Source organism: Sminthopsis crassicaudata, chromosome 6, assembly GCF_048593235.1.
Source record: "Sminthopsis crassicaudata isolate SCR6 chromosome 6, ASM4859323v1, whole genome shotgun sequence".
Taxonomy (NCBI): domain Eukaryota; kingdom Metazoa; phylum Chordata; class Mammalia; order Dasyuromorphia; family Dasyuridae; genus Sminthopsis; species Sminthopsis crassicaudata.
Window position 1 is genome coordinate 178,533,171 of NC_133622.1, and position 12,568 is coordinate 178,545,738.

Consider the following 12,568-nt stretch of genomic DNA (forward strand, 5'->3'; position numbering starts at 1 on the left):
ATGGGAATTGCGGGAATTGCCTCCTTTCTTTGTATCCCTAATACTTAATGCAATTTTTGGCATATAGTAAGTATTTAATAAATGCTTATTGATAATTAAATAAGCCAGGTAAGCTACAATTTTGTGTTTTGGAATGGAGGCAAAGAGAATTGAATCTAGAAAACTTATTGGACCTAACAAGCCTTTTATATAAGGGAGAGCATTTGTTTGGGAATGTATGGGATTGGTAGAAAAGGGACTGGGAGGAGGGTAATGTGAATCATACCAGAATTTATATGCCAACCATATCCAAAATGAGTTGATCAGTGTCTGCTGCAATGGTCTCTGATAAATGTCCCATCCTGAACCTCTACTCAGGAGGTGAGACACACTACTTCCTCAGCCTGCTAAAGTCCTGAGTGGACAGTACAGTGAAAGACTTCAGAATTCTGAGAAAAGTTGCTTTCTTTTACAAGATTTCAGGTTTCATATAAATTGTTCTCCTGGCTCTGCTCCCTCTACTCTGCATCAGTTCAGATGGGTATTCCCAGGTTTTACTGCAGTTATCATATTCATGACTTTTTTTGGACAAAAATATCCCATTAGTCATATCCCAGAATTTCTTTAGTCATTCTCCAATTGATGGGTACCCAGTTTGTCATTCCCTCTGACCTTTCGGAGATAACTGAGTGTGACTCAGTAGTCAGTTCTCTTAGTACCGAGGTATGTTGTCCTTCTTACTTGGTGACTGAAATACAAGGCAAACAAGATACTATTTTATCTCTTTACTTATCCTGGGTGTTAACTCCCTATTAAGTCATTTTTGTTGTGCTCTTTCCAGCCTAAGGATCTTTCTCCTCAAAGACAACCATACTTTTGGTAGAGCTGTGAGTTGATTCAAACATTTTGGATATAAATAGGGAATTATGAATAAAACATGACTAAAAATGGTCCATATTTTTGACCCAGCAATCTCACCACTGGACACATACCCCCCAAGGAAGTCAAGAGCAAAAATAAAGGTACACTATATACTCAAGTATTTTATATTATAAGTGCTCCCTTGTGGTAACAAAGAACAGAAAACAAAGTAGGTGCACATTAATCAGGGAATAGCTCAAAAATTTAGGATATAATACCATTTATAGAGTACTGAGGTTTTGCAAATCACTTTATATATGCTATGTCATACAGTCTTCATGACAACCCATGAGGTAGATGCAATTATTATCCCTTTAGAGGTGAAGAAACTGAGGCTGAGAAAAGTCATATGACCTGCTTAAACTTACTTAGCCTGTAAATGTCTGAGGCCAGATTTGGGGATATATCTATATCTATATCTATATACATGACTATAGTTCTGTGTATATACTAGCCTACATAATGTATGTATGCCCATATACAATATATACATATAAAATGAAATAAGTTCTTGTCCAGAAATATCAAATAGGAGGAATTCAAAAAAGTTTTCACAAACTGATACATAGTAAAATAAGTCAACAGAGCTATAAAAGAGTTATACAAAAATGCATAATGATCACAATAATGTAAAGGCAGGGAGAGAATCAGCAGAAGAAAGATAAAATCTGAGTGACTGAAAAATCAGTGATAGTCCCAGAGGAAAAAAAAATGAAGCACCTACCTCTGCCCTCTTCATGGCAGGGTCAGAGATTACCTGCAGCAGAGATATGAAATACACTGCCCACAAGACCCACAATATGCCAGTTGGGGTAAGTGCAATTGAGAAATATTTAACAAAATAATTAAAAATATAATAGAACATAGAAAATATTTATATGTGATTCTCTGAGTCTCTATGCTCCATAGGCATCCATGGGTTTAGTGGTCCCTTTTTTATTTCATCAACATATCTATTTATTTACCTGCTCTTTTCTTTAATCCTTAGAAATCTATTGCCCCAAAATCTAGGGGTACATCTAAGATTTTGACCAACTGTATTGACACATTCAGGGTGCAGTTGGCTCTCTAATAAGCACTGCTACAGAGATATCTTGATTTTGAAATGTGAATATTAAAGTATGTCTCATCTCCCCATGAGAAGGCATTCATTTTGCTATTAAAGAAAAGTCCTTCTGTGGTATCATTTTTGTTAAGTTACTTCAGCTAACATTGTCCTCAACATATGGTTTCCATTTTTAAGGGACAATCATTTCTCTTGTTCCTATTCATTTTAAATGGGTATTTATAAAGATGATTTATCAGGTAATTTGGATAAGAGCTAAAAATAATAGCAAAAATATACCAGGGAAGGATGGGTGCTTAAAGGTTTGGATGGCATCTGGCTTTCCTATAAGTTTATACTTAAATTTTTGGAAAGTACCAAGTATATTTGGTGTGGGGGCTATTTATCCGACTCTCCCAAGGAGTAATGTCCTCCAGCAAATGCAAGGTGGAGGACCAGGACAATCTTCCCTACCCATTACCAGCATCATTATTGAGAGCTAGGAAAAGCCAGGGATAATTTGAATAAGCCCACCCAGTTGTCTCATAGAACATCTTCAAGACTGTAAAGAGGATAATTCAAGAAAACTTGGGCACTTTTTCCGTGAGGAACCCCTAAACTAGAAATGTGAAAGGATATCAAATCTCATCTGGGTTTTGGTAGCAAGTACTCTTATAGGGAAGGGGAGGAACAGAGAATAAATTTCTGGGAGAACAGAGAACAACAGAGGTGCTAGCCAAAGTGAATAGACTCAGCTAGAGAAGGTTTCTGATCTGGCTCTATATCAAGGATGCAGTGAGTCATGTAAATTTCCAGAGGCATTCCCCCTAAAGTGAATGGAGAACAACCAATGTTAGAGGAAGACTAGAGCCCAGCCAATCTGGCATCCATATATTGAGGGGCACCAAAATCCAAAAGGAATCATGTTGGCTCCAGTGGAGAACAGCACCTGGCACTTCCTGAGACAAAGAAGAACTTCAACAGGATATGCAGGCTGGAAATAATGGAGGAGAATATCATCAGACCAGGACTAGATGTGATGGGCAGTGCATCTTGTTTTTTCAAAATGGATAATCAGTGGAGGAATCTTAAGTTCCAAGGGCTCTCCAATGAGAGCTATCTTGTTTTCTTTGATCTCCTAATATTGGAAAAAATATTTTAATTACATTGTAATACTGTGAACTGTGCTCTTAAAAGAAAACAGATGCCATTGTATTGAATGGGGTCAAAATGAGTGATTTTTGTATCTTTTTTCACATTTTCTGGATAGGAGCTCCAAGTTAGAAAAGTGAGGCCTTCTCCCAAGTGACGCTGGACATTTTGTTCTATGAGAGCCTCTGACACAAGGATTATAAAAGCAATAAAATTTGGCCAGAAAAGTAGTAAGGGGCAACTGTCAAAAAGGAAGACAGAAAGCTTCACAGTCTGGCTCCAGGCTGCCTTTTCCCACTTGTTTCACATTATTCCCATTCACATGCTCTGCATTCCAGACAAACTTGTTGCTCCCCAAACTCAACATGCCATCTCCTACTTCTATGCCTTTGCATAGGCTGCTCCTCATGCCTGAGATATCCTTCCTTCTCACAACTGCTTCATAAACCTTAACTTTCTTCGAGAATCTAGGCACCTGTCCCTTCCTTTGGACAGCCAATCCCCTAGTTTATAATGTTCTATCCTCTGTCAAATATATTTATTTGGTAAAAGATGCCTTCCTTCTTTCCTTGCCAATAGAACATAAACATCTTGAGAACTGAGTCCATTTGTTGGAGACACAAGAAAAATTGAGGGTTGCATGTGAATCAATCCAGATGATGATTGCTTTCATGACTAATAATAAGTGTCTTCTATTCAGTCATAGGTTTCTATCTCATTTATCAGAAGCATATATGGGTTAGTGGGACTCTTTTGACACTTTAAATGATTAAGGCTGCATCTTAATACCTAAAAGACTTTCCTTTGAGTTATAGGTGTATATCACTATAGAAGATGTCTTTCCACTCATGATGGAAAAATGCCATCTGCATCCAGAGAGAGAACTAGGGAGACTGAATGTGAATCAAAGTACAATAGTTTCACCTTTTTTGTTTATTTGTTTGTTTGTTTCTTTCTTTCTTCTGATATTTTCCCTTTTTCTCTGATTTTTCTTGCACAACATGAGAAATTTGAAAATATATTTAAAAGAATTGCATATATTTAACCCATAACAGATTGCTTGCTCTCTTCGGGAGGAGGGAAATAGGAAAGGGAAAAAGAAAAATCTAGTAAAATCTTATAAGTATTCTATCTCTAATTACATTTTTGCCAAACCTCTAAATTTTTTAAACTTTTATTTCAGTAAACATCCCTCCCTCTCCAATACCTCACAATGTAAAAATTCCTTTCACCAATGTCAATGGGCTAGTCATCCATAACTTACCTAGTCTTGGAATATTATCTGTGACTTGCCCAGAATCGCAAACCCAATATTTGTCTGAGATGAGATTTGTTTCCATCTTTGCCTGATTTTACTGACTGTTTTATATCTATTATATTAGACCACTTCTCATCTAAATTTTTCCCAAATCACCTGGTTTCATGTAATAAATATAAAAGTGATATTTTCAAATATATGTTTTTGCATTGAGAATCAGTGAAATCAAACCACTCCACCCTATTGTACAGCATTAAAAAGTGTTTGGGATCCACCCCAGAAGCTGTGATGAGAGGCTGATTATTTTTTAAAGGTAAAAATCACAAACACTAAGACTTTGTCTTGGGAAATGACCATGCATTTCTCCATGTGTTTACAAAATGCAGACAATCAAGCTGCTTCTGTCCACACTGCTGCTCCTGTAATGTCCCTTTTATTAAAAATAATGTTCTTGGACACATGCTGGAAAATTCCTGCAGCATTTCTTCTCTTTTCCTAATACCCACAAGGTCAACCCTTGGGATTAGGAAGAAATTAAGGGCACAGTAAAACATCAAATGAGATGATTGGGCATGTGTGCACACATACATGTCAATATCATGAAAATAAGTCTATTTATGTCCCCTTTTTTTCCTCCCCTTTCCTAGGTAATCTAGAACAGCAGAATCCATCTGTGTGGATTCCACTGGCAGTTTCTGTCTTCCACAAAATCATGAGCGATAGGTCTGCATGGAATTTTCACTTCCTCAATGGATATTGGTTTTTGTGGAGTCTATACTGCAATGTACAGCAGGTGGGAATTCACTGGAATCAAATCAAAAACATCTGATGAAGCAGCAATGAGGTAGAGAAATTTGATTTATCTGCATCAGTGTAAAAGAGGAAAACAAGAAGAGGTAGAAGAGATTTAAAGCATTCATTTTTATCACGCACATTGATAAAAAGTAGCTTGCACAAAGTGTGAAGGAGACAGCAACAGGAAATGTGCGTCTTTTTTTTTTTCCCTTAAACCCATTAAATTCCTTTAGATAGAAAGGAACAGCTTCTTTTCAAACAGGAGTCTCTCACTTTGCAGGTCATGGTGTGTCAGATATCATGACCCTGCCATCAAGACTCTCCCTTAGGACACTCCAGCCTCTTCCTCATCATTCCAATACACATTCCTTGCAAAAGCCTGCAGCAAAAAGCAATCCCCAGCAAGTCCTCCCTCTTCCCTGGATGTTTGGGTTTATTTTGTTTTTCCAGCAGTCCAACATAGCTCTAAGCAGTGGTTAACCATGTTTAACTGAGACTACCATTTGGAAACTGTTGCTAGATTTCCTTTCCCTCTGCTCATATTACAATGAAATCCAAATCCACCTTCTCCTCAGTTTAGATGACCGCAATTCAGCTGCCTTACTTTTTTCCTACATTCAATTGATCAAACTCACAAAAATGCATGCATATTGCTCTGGGTTCACCAAAGCAGAAATTTTCTGTTAAAATGCAAAAAAATACTTTTCTTAATTGATCCCTTTGGTCCTCTGCCAGAGGTACAGCCTAAAAAATTAACATGACATCACAGAGCTTGGAAGCCCTTCCCACCCACCCAGTGCACCAGTGTTAACCCAGACACTGGGCAACAGCAGGGCTTAGTTTATTTGTCTCCTAGTATTGTCTATTTGTATATTGGAGAGAGGAAGGAGAAGAGAGATTTCCAGATCATTTTTAACAGCATTTTGCAGTATGTAACCGTACATTCACTTTGGCCAACAAAGTAGAGACCAGTTGCTCTAAGAAATCACAATTTCATTTCAGAAAAACAAAAATAAATCAGAATTTAAACAGAACCTATATATTTTCTGTGTCCAGAAATAGCATAGGAAATTTACCTTAAAACATCCAGCTATTCCCTAGCAATCTGAAGTGATGTCACTTTGAATCTCAACAAGCAGGGGCCATTGACGTCACTGCCAGCAATGGCTGCCCTCCTATCCCCTCCCCACCATTCGTGGTAAATGATTCATAACTGGGTCTTCTTTGAGAATAAAAGAAAAGGCCTTTCCACGAAGTAGGTCACAAGTCCTCTCTTTTCACTGGTGTCAGGGATATTAAGCAGGCACGTTTCCCATTCTAAAATCGGCACCACGCTGCCGGCCAAGGCGTTGGGCTCGGGGAGAAGGCAGATCCCAGCGGGGGATTTTCCACGCTTTACATCTATCAGCCCTATTGGGGAATCCCAGCGTCATTCAAATTTCTTCAGCACTACCGGCTGTAAACAGCTCCTGCCTACATGTTGGTGCAGTCCTTATGTGTCTCCCTGAAACAACTACTGGACACTGGAGAATTCCCCTCCTAGCCACGAAAAGAACAGGGAGACACTGACTAGCTACAAGTGACAGCACCTCTTCACAACGACCTGCCAAAAAAACGGGCTCCTTATGTGTGTGTGTGTTTCAATCAATGAACTCAACTCTTATCAGCCAGACTTATAAAAGATCTGGAAGAAAAATAAATATTCTATTTGAAATTGGCGACGGTATCTTTTTGGTTTCTATCTTCCTGAGAAGTACTCCACTAACCCTGCTCCCACCCTACCCACCCCACCCCCCAAAAAATGGAAGAATCACAACAAACAAAACACACTCAGGCACAAGCTCACTTAGACAACAAGAGTCTCATGAAGGCAGCCAAACTGCCCGACTGTAAAGAAACCCTCGCCACCAATCTTCCCAGCCTGCAAAGAGCTAGACTATCCCAAGCAGAGTCTCCCTTTCGAAGGTAAAGTGTTAACTTTGTGTCTAAAAGTCCATCATAATCCCAAAATGCTTAAGCTGAATTCAAATCATCTTACTGGCAAAGACCCTCGCTGTAGAGTTTAATAAAAATCCTTAAAGCTCCTTTGGGTGTGGGCCATCACAGAACGAAGCACACATGTGCAAACACACACATCTCCTTTCTGGAGACACATTCAGGTATTTGGGGACAACTACTTCGGGATGAAGCCGGCCCTTCCCATCTTGGTTCTAATTCGGGGGCATCTAGGAAGTGCCATAATGCCAACAGTTCTTGTCCACGTCCCTTACTGAGAGCAGTTCCCAGCCAGCCGTCCTGCCACCTGTAGCTCTCATTCTAAGAGTGCAAAAGAAGGAAACCCTCCTTCCGAGGGGAAAACACACACACAACCACACACACACACACACACACACACACACACACACACACACACAGAGGCCGAGTGGCAGAACAAGATCCTCCCCACCTAAGGAGCTCGCCCACACTGGCACTCCAGCTCTCCCCCTGCACCAGGTGCTCTCCAGCAAGCACTCTAGTCCCCAACACGGATCAAATCCCAAAGAAGAAGGGATCCGAGCCGCCCTTCGAGTTCCTCTGCAAGAAGGGCCAGGCTCCTGAAGTCGCCTGCCAACCATCTACTTCTCGAACCCGTTCCAAGCCTGGGCGGTAATTCGTGAGAGTGCATCTCCTCACTCTCATCACAGAGCCCCCGACAACCTTTCCCCGAGCGGCCTCCGGCACTTACCACACCGCTCACACAGCAATCGGCCAACTTCCTTCCGTACTTTCCTGCCTGCGGGTACTGGGGGCGAAGAAGCCTTGAACGCCGCGGGAAGCTCGCCGGTGCTGCTGTTGGTTTCCGGCTCCATGAAGAAGATGTAGGTGCGGTCCTCCCGCAGCCGCCGCGGCGGAGAGGGAGGCCGCGGGTCCCCACAGGGCGATGAGGAGGCCAAGCCCGGGGTCGGGCCCAGGCGCACGGTGACCAGCGCGTCACGGCTCAGCCCGCCCGTTTTAGCCGCCCACACGTGGCGCACTCTCACCAGGTAAGGCGCTTCGGAGTCCCCGCTGCCGCCGCCGCCGCCGCTGCCACTGCCACCTCCAGGACGGGGGCTGGGGCTGAAGCTGGGGCGCGAGTGGATTGTCGTGGGCGGCTCCTCCAGCCCTCTGGCAGCGGCTCGGGCTGCCTCGTCCAGCAGGGGCCCCTCGTCGGGCGGTCGCCTGCGTGGCACCTGGCCCTCGATCACCACGGCGGCTCGCTGAGTTCGCTCCCGTACGGAGCCAGCGCCCCGCGGCGCCCACCAACAAACCGCGCCCGGAGCCGCCGCCCCCGCCGCCAAGGCCGAGGTCCGCAGCAACAGCAGCGGAGGCAGCAGAAGCAACGGCAGTAGCGCTCGCGGACCCCGACCCAGGGGTAAGGGGGGTGGTGGTGGTGGTGGTGGAGGCGGGGACTGGGGACTGGAGCTCGGCCTCGCCCGAGCCCGGGACTCCGGCGCCGCCGCCCCGCAGCAAGCGAGCCGGGGCCCGCGCCAGCCCATGGGGAGGGCGGGCGGGCGGGCTGGCAAGGAGAACGCGCTCTCCCGCCCCCTCGGTTCTTGGGTAGGACTGTAGTGCTCTCGCTGTGGGCACTGCTTCTGCCGCCTTCCTCGCTGCTGCCCGCCGTCTGGTGCCCGCTGCTCTCCCGGACGGGCCGATGGGCTCCCTCAGCCTCCTGCACCCGCCGGCCGGCTGGCTCGCTTGCTCGCTTGCACGCTCTCCCCACACTCTCTCTGTCCCTCCTCCTCCTGCCGCCGCCGCCGCCGCCGCCGCCGCCGCCGCTGTTGCTGTTCTCTCCGCTTCTCTGGCCCGCTCTCCTGCTCTGGCCCTTCCTCTGCCTCTCCTCCTCCTCCTCCTCCTCCTCTTCCTCCTCTTCCTCCTCTCCCTCCAACTTGCCCCCTTTGCACTCCTCCTGCTCGGGGTGGATTGGGGGCTGGCGGAGGGAGGAGAGGGCGTGACTTGTTTGTGGAAGCCGCGGGCAGGGACGGCTGGGGAGGGAATCCCGAGCGCTGCTGCCCCGGAGCTGGGTGAGGGGTTGGGGGGCGTGAGGGGGAGCCGCCGCTTCTGCCGCCGGCGCTACCCCCCGGAGCTGGAGGGGGAGCCGCCGGCTGCTTGGGCTGCTGGCAGTTCCCAAGCCTTTGTGTGGAGGGATGCTGCAGCAGAGCCTGCTGAGCTTCTCTGAGTCTGGGTGGGAGAGAGAGAGAGAGAAAGAAACCAGGAGGCGGAGTCGTGGGCTGAGAAGTCACCCGGAGGTGCTGGTGCTGCTGGTGCCGGTGCTGCTGCTGCTGATGCCGGTGCTGCTGCTGCTGCTGCTGCTGCTGCTAGTGATGGGGGGTGTCCTTGCCAACCGTAACTGCTATGTGCCCCTCCCTCCAGCCTTCACCCAGCATTTTTCTTCATCCACCCCAAACCCCAGTGGCTTAACCTACCTGGGGTCGGAGGGCAAGGGATATTTTCCTTCTGATTGCCCCTTTTAAAATTCAATTTCATTCAATTCTATAAACTTTTATTAAGCGCTTACTGTCTACTCAGCATTATGTTACATTCAAACTGCAAAAGGGGGAAAAAAAAATCCCAGTTTTAGTCCTCAAGGGGTTTACCTTGTTATATGATAACATGAACACAGATATACCCAAGAATAGAAAGGAAAACAGCTTGCAGCCATTAACCTAGATATTATGTGTGGGGGTACAGAGTTGGAAGGAAGAGAAAAGGTAAAATTCATTACTTTAAAAAATAAAGTCCAGGATGGCTGAGTTACTTGATAGTTTAGAAATAGCACCCATTTAGATGAGCAGCCACAGAAAACTTTTTTAACACTCCTTATCCCTCTCCAACACAGATATCTATCCTGATCTCAAACAGAATATCTGCTTTGACTCCCCTACCTTCCTTCTAAAATACCTTACTTGCCCCACTGGCCACCACACGGACCTGCTAAAATACCAGCTTAATTTGCCAACAACCTCTCAGCCCTGCTAACACACCAGTTTAACAGGCTAACCATTTCACAGGCCTGCTAAAATACCAACTACTAGGCTAAACTTTATACATCTACTAATATACAAATTTACCACACTAAAAATTGGTGCATGCCTGTTGAAATACCAGCTTATCGTGCCACACATCCACTGAAATATAAGCTAAACTAATATCTGCACATACCGTATTGTTGAAATGCCCACTTGTCATGCTAACACCTGAACATATGTGCTAAAATTCTACTTTATTGTGCTAACAAGTACAGATGCCAGCTGCTGAAGGCAATTGAAGACCGTAAGCGACCTTTGGGTCCATCACAGGAATATTAGTAGCAGCTTTATCTGACAAGTCATTTTCTTCTAAAAATCAAAAAGTGTGTCTCCTTTAATGGCCATAGGAAGTTATAGATACTGGGTCACTACTCTCATACAGAGTCCCCAAGGGACTGGAGGTGTAAGTAACACAATGGGCATATCTGTCTTTTCAGTAAGTTTTTCAAAGTGACATGCTAAAATTAAAAATGGAAAATGTAGTTATTTTAAGGAGAAAAGTCAAAGACTTGTGTGTTTTGTTTGTTGTTTTGGCAACTGGGGCTAAAGGACTTGCCTAGGATCATACTGCCACGGAAGTGTTAAGTGTCTGAGATCACACTTGAACTCAGGGTCTCCTGACTTCAGAGGTGATGCTGTATCCACTGCACCATCTAGCTGCCCCAAAAACGTGTTAAATTAAATGAATACTTCATTCAAGTTAAGTCAATCCCAAAATGGGCAGTAGAGTTGAATGCCAGTAGTTGCAATCCTTTTGGGGAGCTCCACTAAGGTAATCTAGCTGGTTCTAGAAAGCTCGTCTATCAGGAGTTTATATTTAATTTATTTGATTTTAAAACTATCAGAGAGAGAAAGAGTCAGAACCCTGATACTTGAAATTACTTGCCTTCTGAGAAACCTTGCCAATGACTCTCTCAGAATCAAGCCATGAAGAACTCTTACTTTGAGAGTGTTATCTACACAATGTTCTTGCTTTAAAATGTTACAGCATGAAGAAACTGGAAACTGAGTGCCCATCAGTTGGAGAATGGCTGAATAAGTTATGGTATATGAATGTTATGGAATATCATTGTTCTATAAGAAATGATCTATAAGAAAGGCCTGGAGAGACTTACATGAACTGCTGCTAAGTGAGCAGAACCAGAAGATCATTGTACATGGCAACAACAAGATTATACAATGACCAATTCTGATGGACATGGCTCTTTTCAACAGCAATGTAATTCAGTCAGTTCCACTGGTCTTGTGATGGAGAGAGCCAGCTACACCCAGAGAGAGGACTGTGGGAATTGAGTGTGGACCATAATATAGCATTTTCACTCTTTCTGTTGTTGTTTGCTTGTATTTTGTTTTCTTTCTTAGTTTTTTTTTCCTTCTTCATCTGATTTTTCTTATGCAGCAAGATAATTATATGAATATGTATACATATATTGGATTTAGCATATATTTACTATGTTTAACATATATTGGATTACCTGCCATCTAAGGAACAGGGTAGAGGGAAGGTGGGGGGGGGGGATTTGGAACACAAAGTTTTGCAAGGGTCAATATTAAAAAATTATCCATGCATATTTTTTGTAAATAAAAAGCTTTAATTTTAAAAATGAGAGGTTAAAAAAAATGTTACAGCATGGTTTCATCTAATTTAGAAGCCAAAGGGGTCACACTTTGTCTAGAGCCTTTTCTTAAAGTTTTCAAGGTCAACAGATAGTCAAGAGGGCAGAGCGATTGTTTGCCACAAACCAAAATCTTCACATAGAGAGGAGGGAGAGAAAGGAAGGAGGGAGAGGGAGAGAAACAGACAGAGAGACAGAGACAGACAGAGAGAAACAGAGACAGAGAGGGAGAGAGAAAGAGAGAGAGACACGGAGAGAGTCAGAGGCAGAGAGAGAGAGGGAAAGAAAAAGAGGGGAGGAGGAGGAGAGGAATGAAGAGATGGAGGGAAGAAAGGAGGGTAAAATTGTGCAGGAAACATGGAATAACCAAAGCCAAATCTCCAAATTAAAAAGAATAAATTATCTCAAGATAAAGATGCAGGAGGAAAAATGTCAGACAAGTGGAATCCTTGAACCTCCCTCCCATTCACCATTCCTAGCTCATTGCCAGGCCACATATTAGACTCAATTGCAGGTTTGTGCTACAGGATCCAACTGTGGGCTCTACCCACTATGCCTGCTATTGTATCTCTAGTGAATTCCCTTATCCACACATGTGTACACCCATGCACATTTATTCTGTCCTATTGGGTAAGAGTGAGAAGATGATAGTTCCCAAAACAACCTAGAGAACAGTTTTCAGAATCAAATTGAGGATGTCCCTAAGAAAAGAAGAGAGCAAAGGACAGAATCTTAGAGTGCATTCAAAATCAGGTGA

General features: G+C 43.8%; 1 protein-coding gene across 6 annotated transcripts in view; it reads right to left on the minus strand.

Moving 5' to 3' along the window:
* Positions 1 to 8,779, minus strand: part of NRG1 (neuregulin 1) — an 888,216-nt gene extending 879,437 nt beyond the window's left edge. For 5 of the 6 annotated variants that reach the window (XM_074275397.1, XM_074275395.1, XM_074275392.1 and 2 more), the window contains exon 1: positions 7,876 to 8,779. In XM_074275397.1, the coding sequence (XP_074131498.1) occupies positions 7,876 to 8,665 (790 nt within the window). In that variant the 5' untranslated portion in view covers positions 8,666 to 8,779. The remainder of the gene's footprint in view (positions 1 to 7,875) is intronic. The other variant, XM_074275396.1, reaches the window with a different exon arrangement.
* Between the last annotated feature and the right edge of the window lie 3,789 nt (positions 8,780 to 12,568).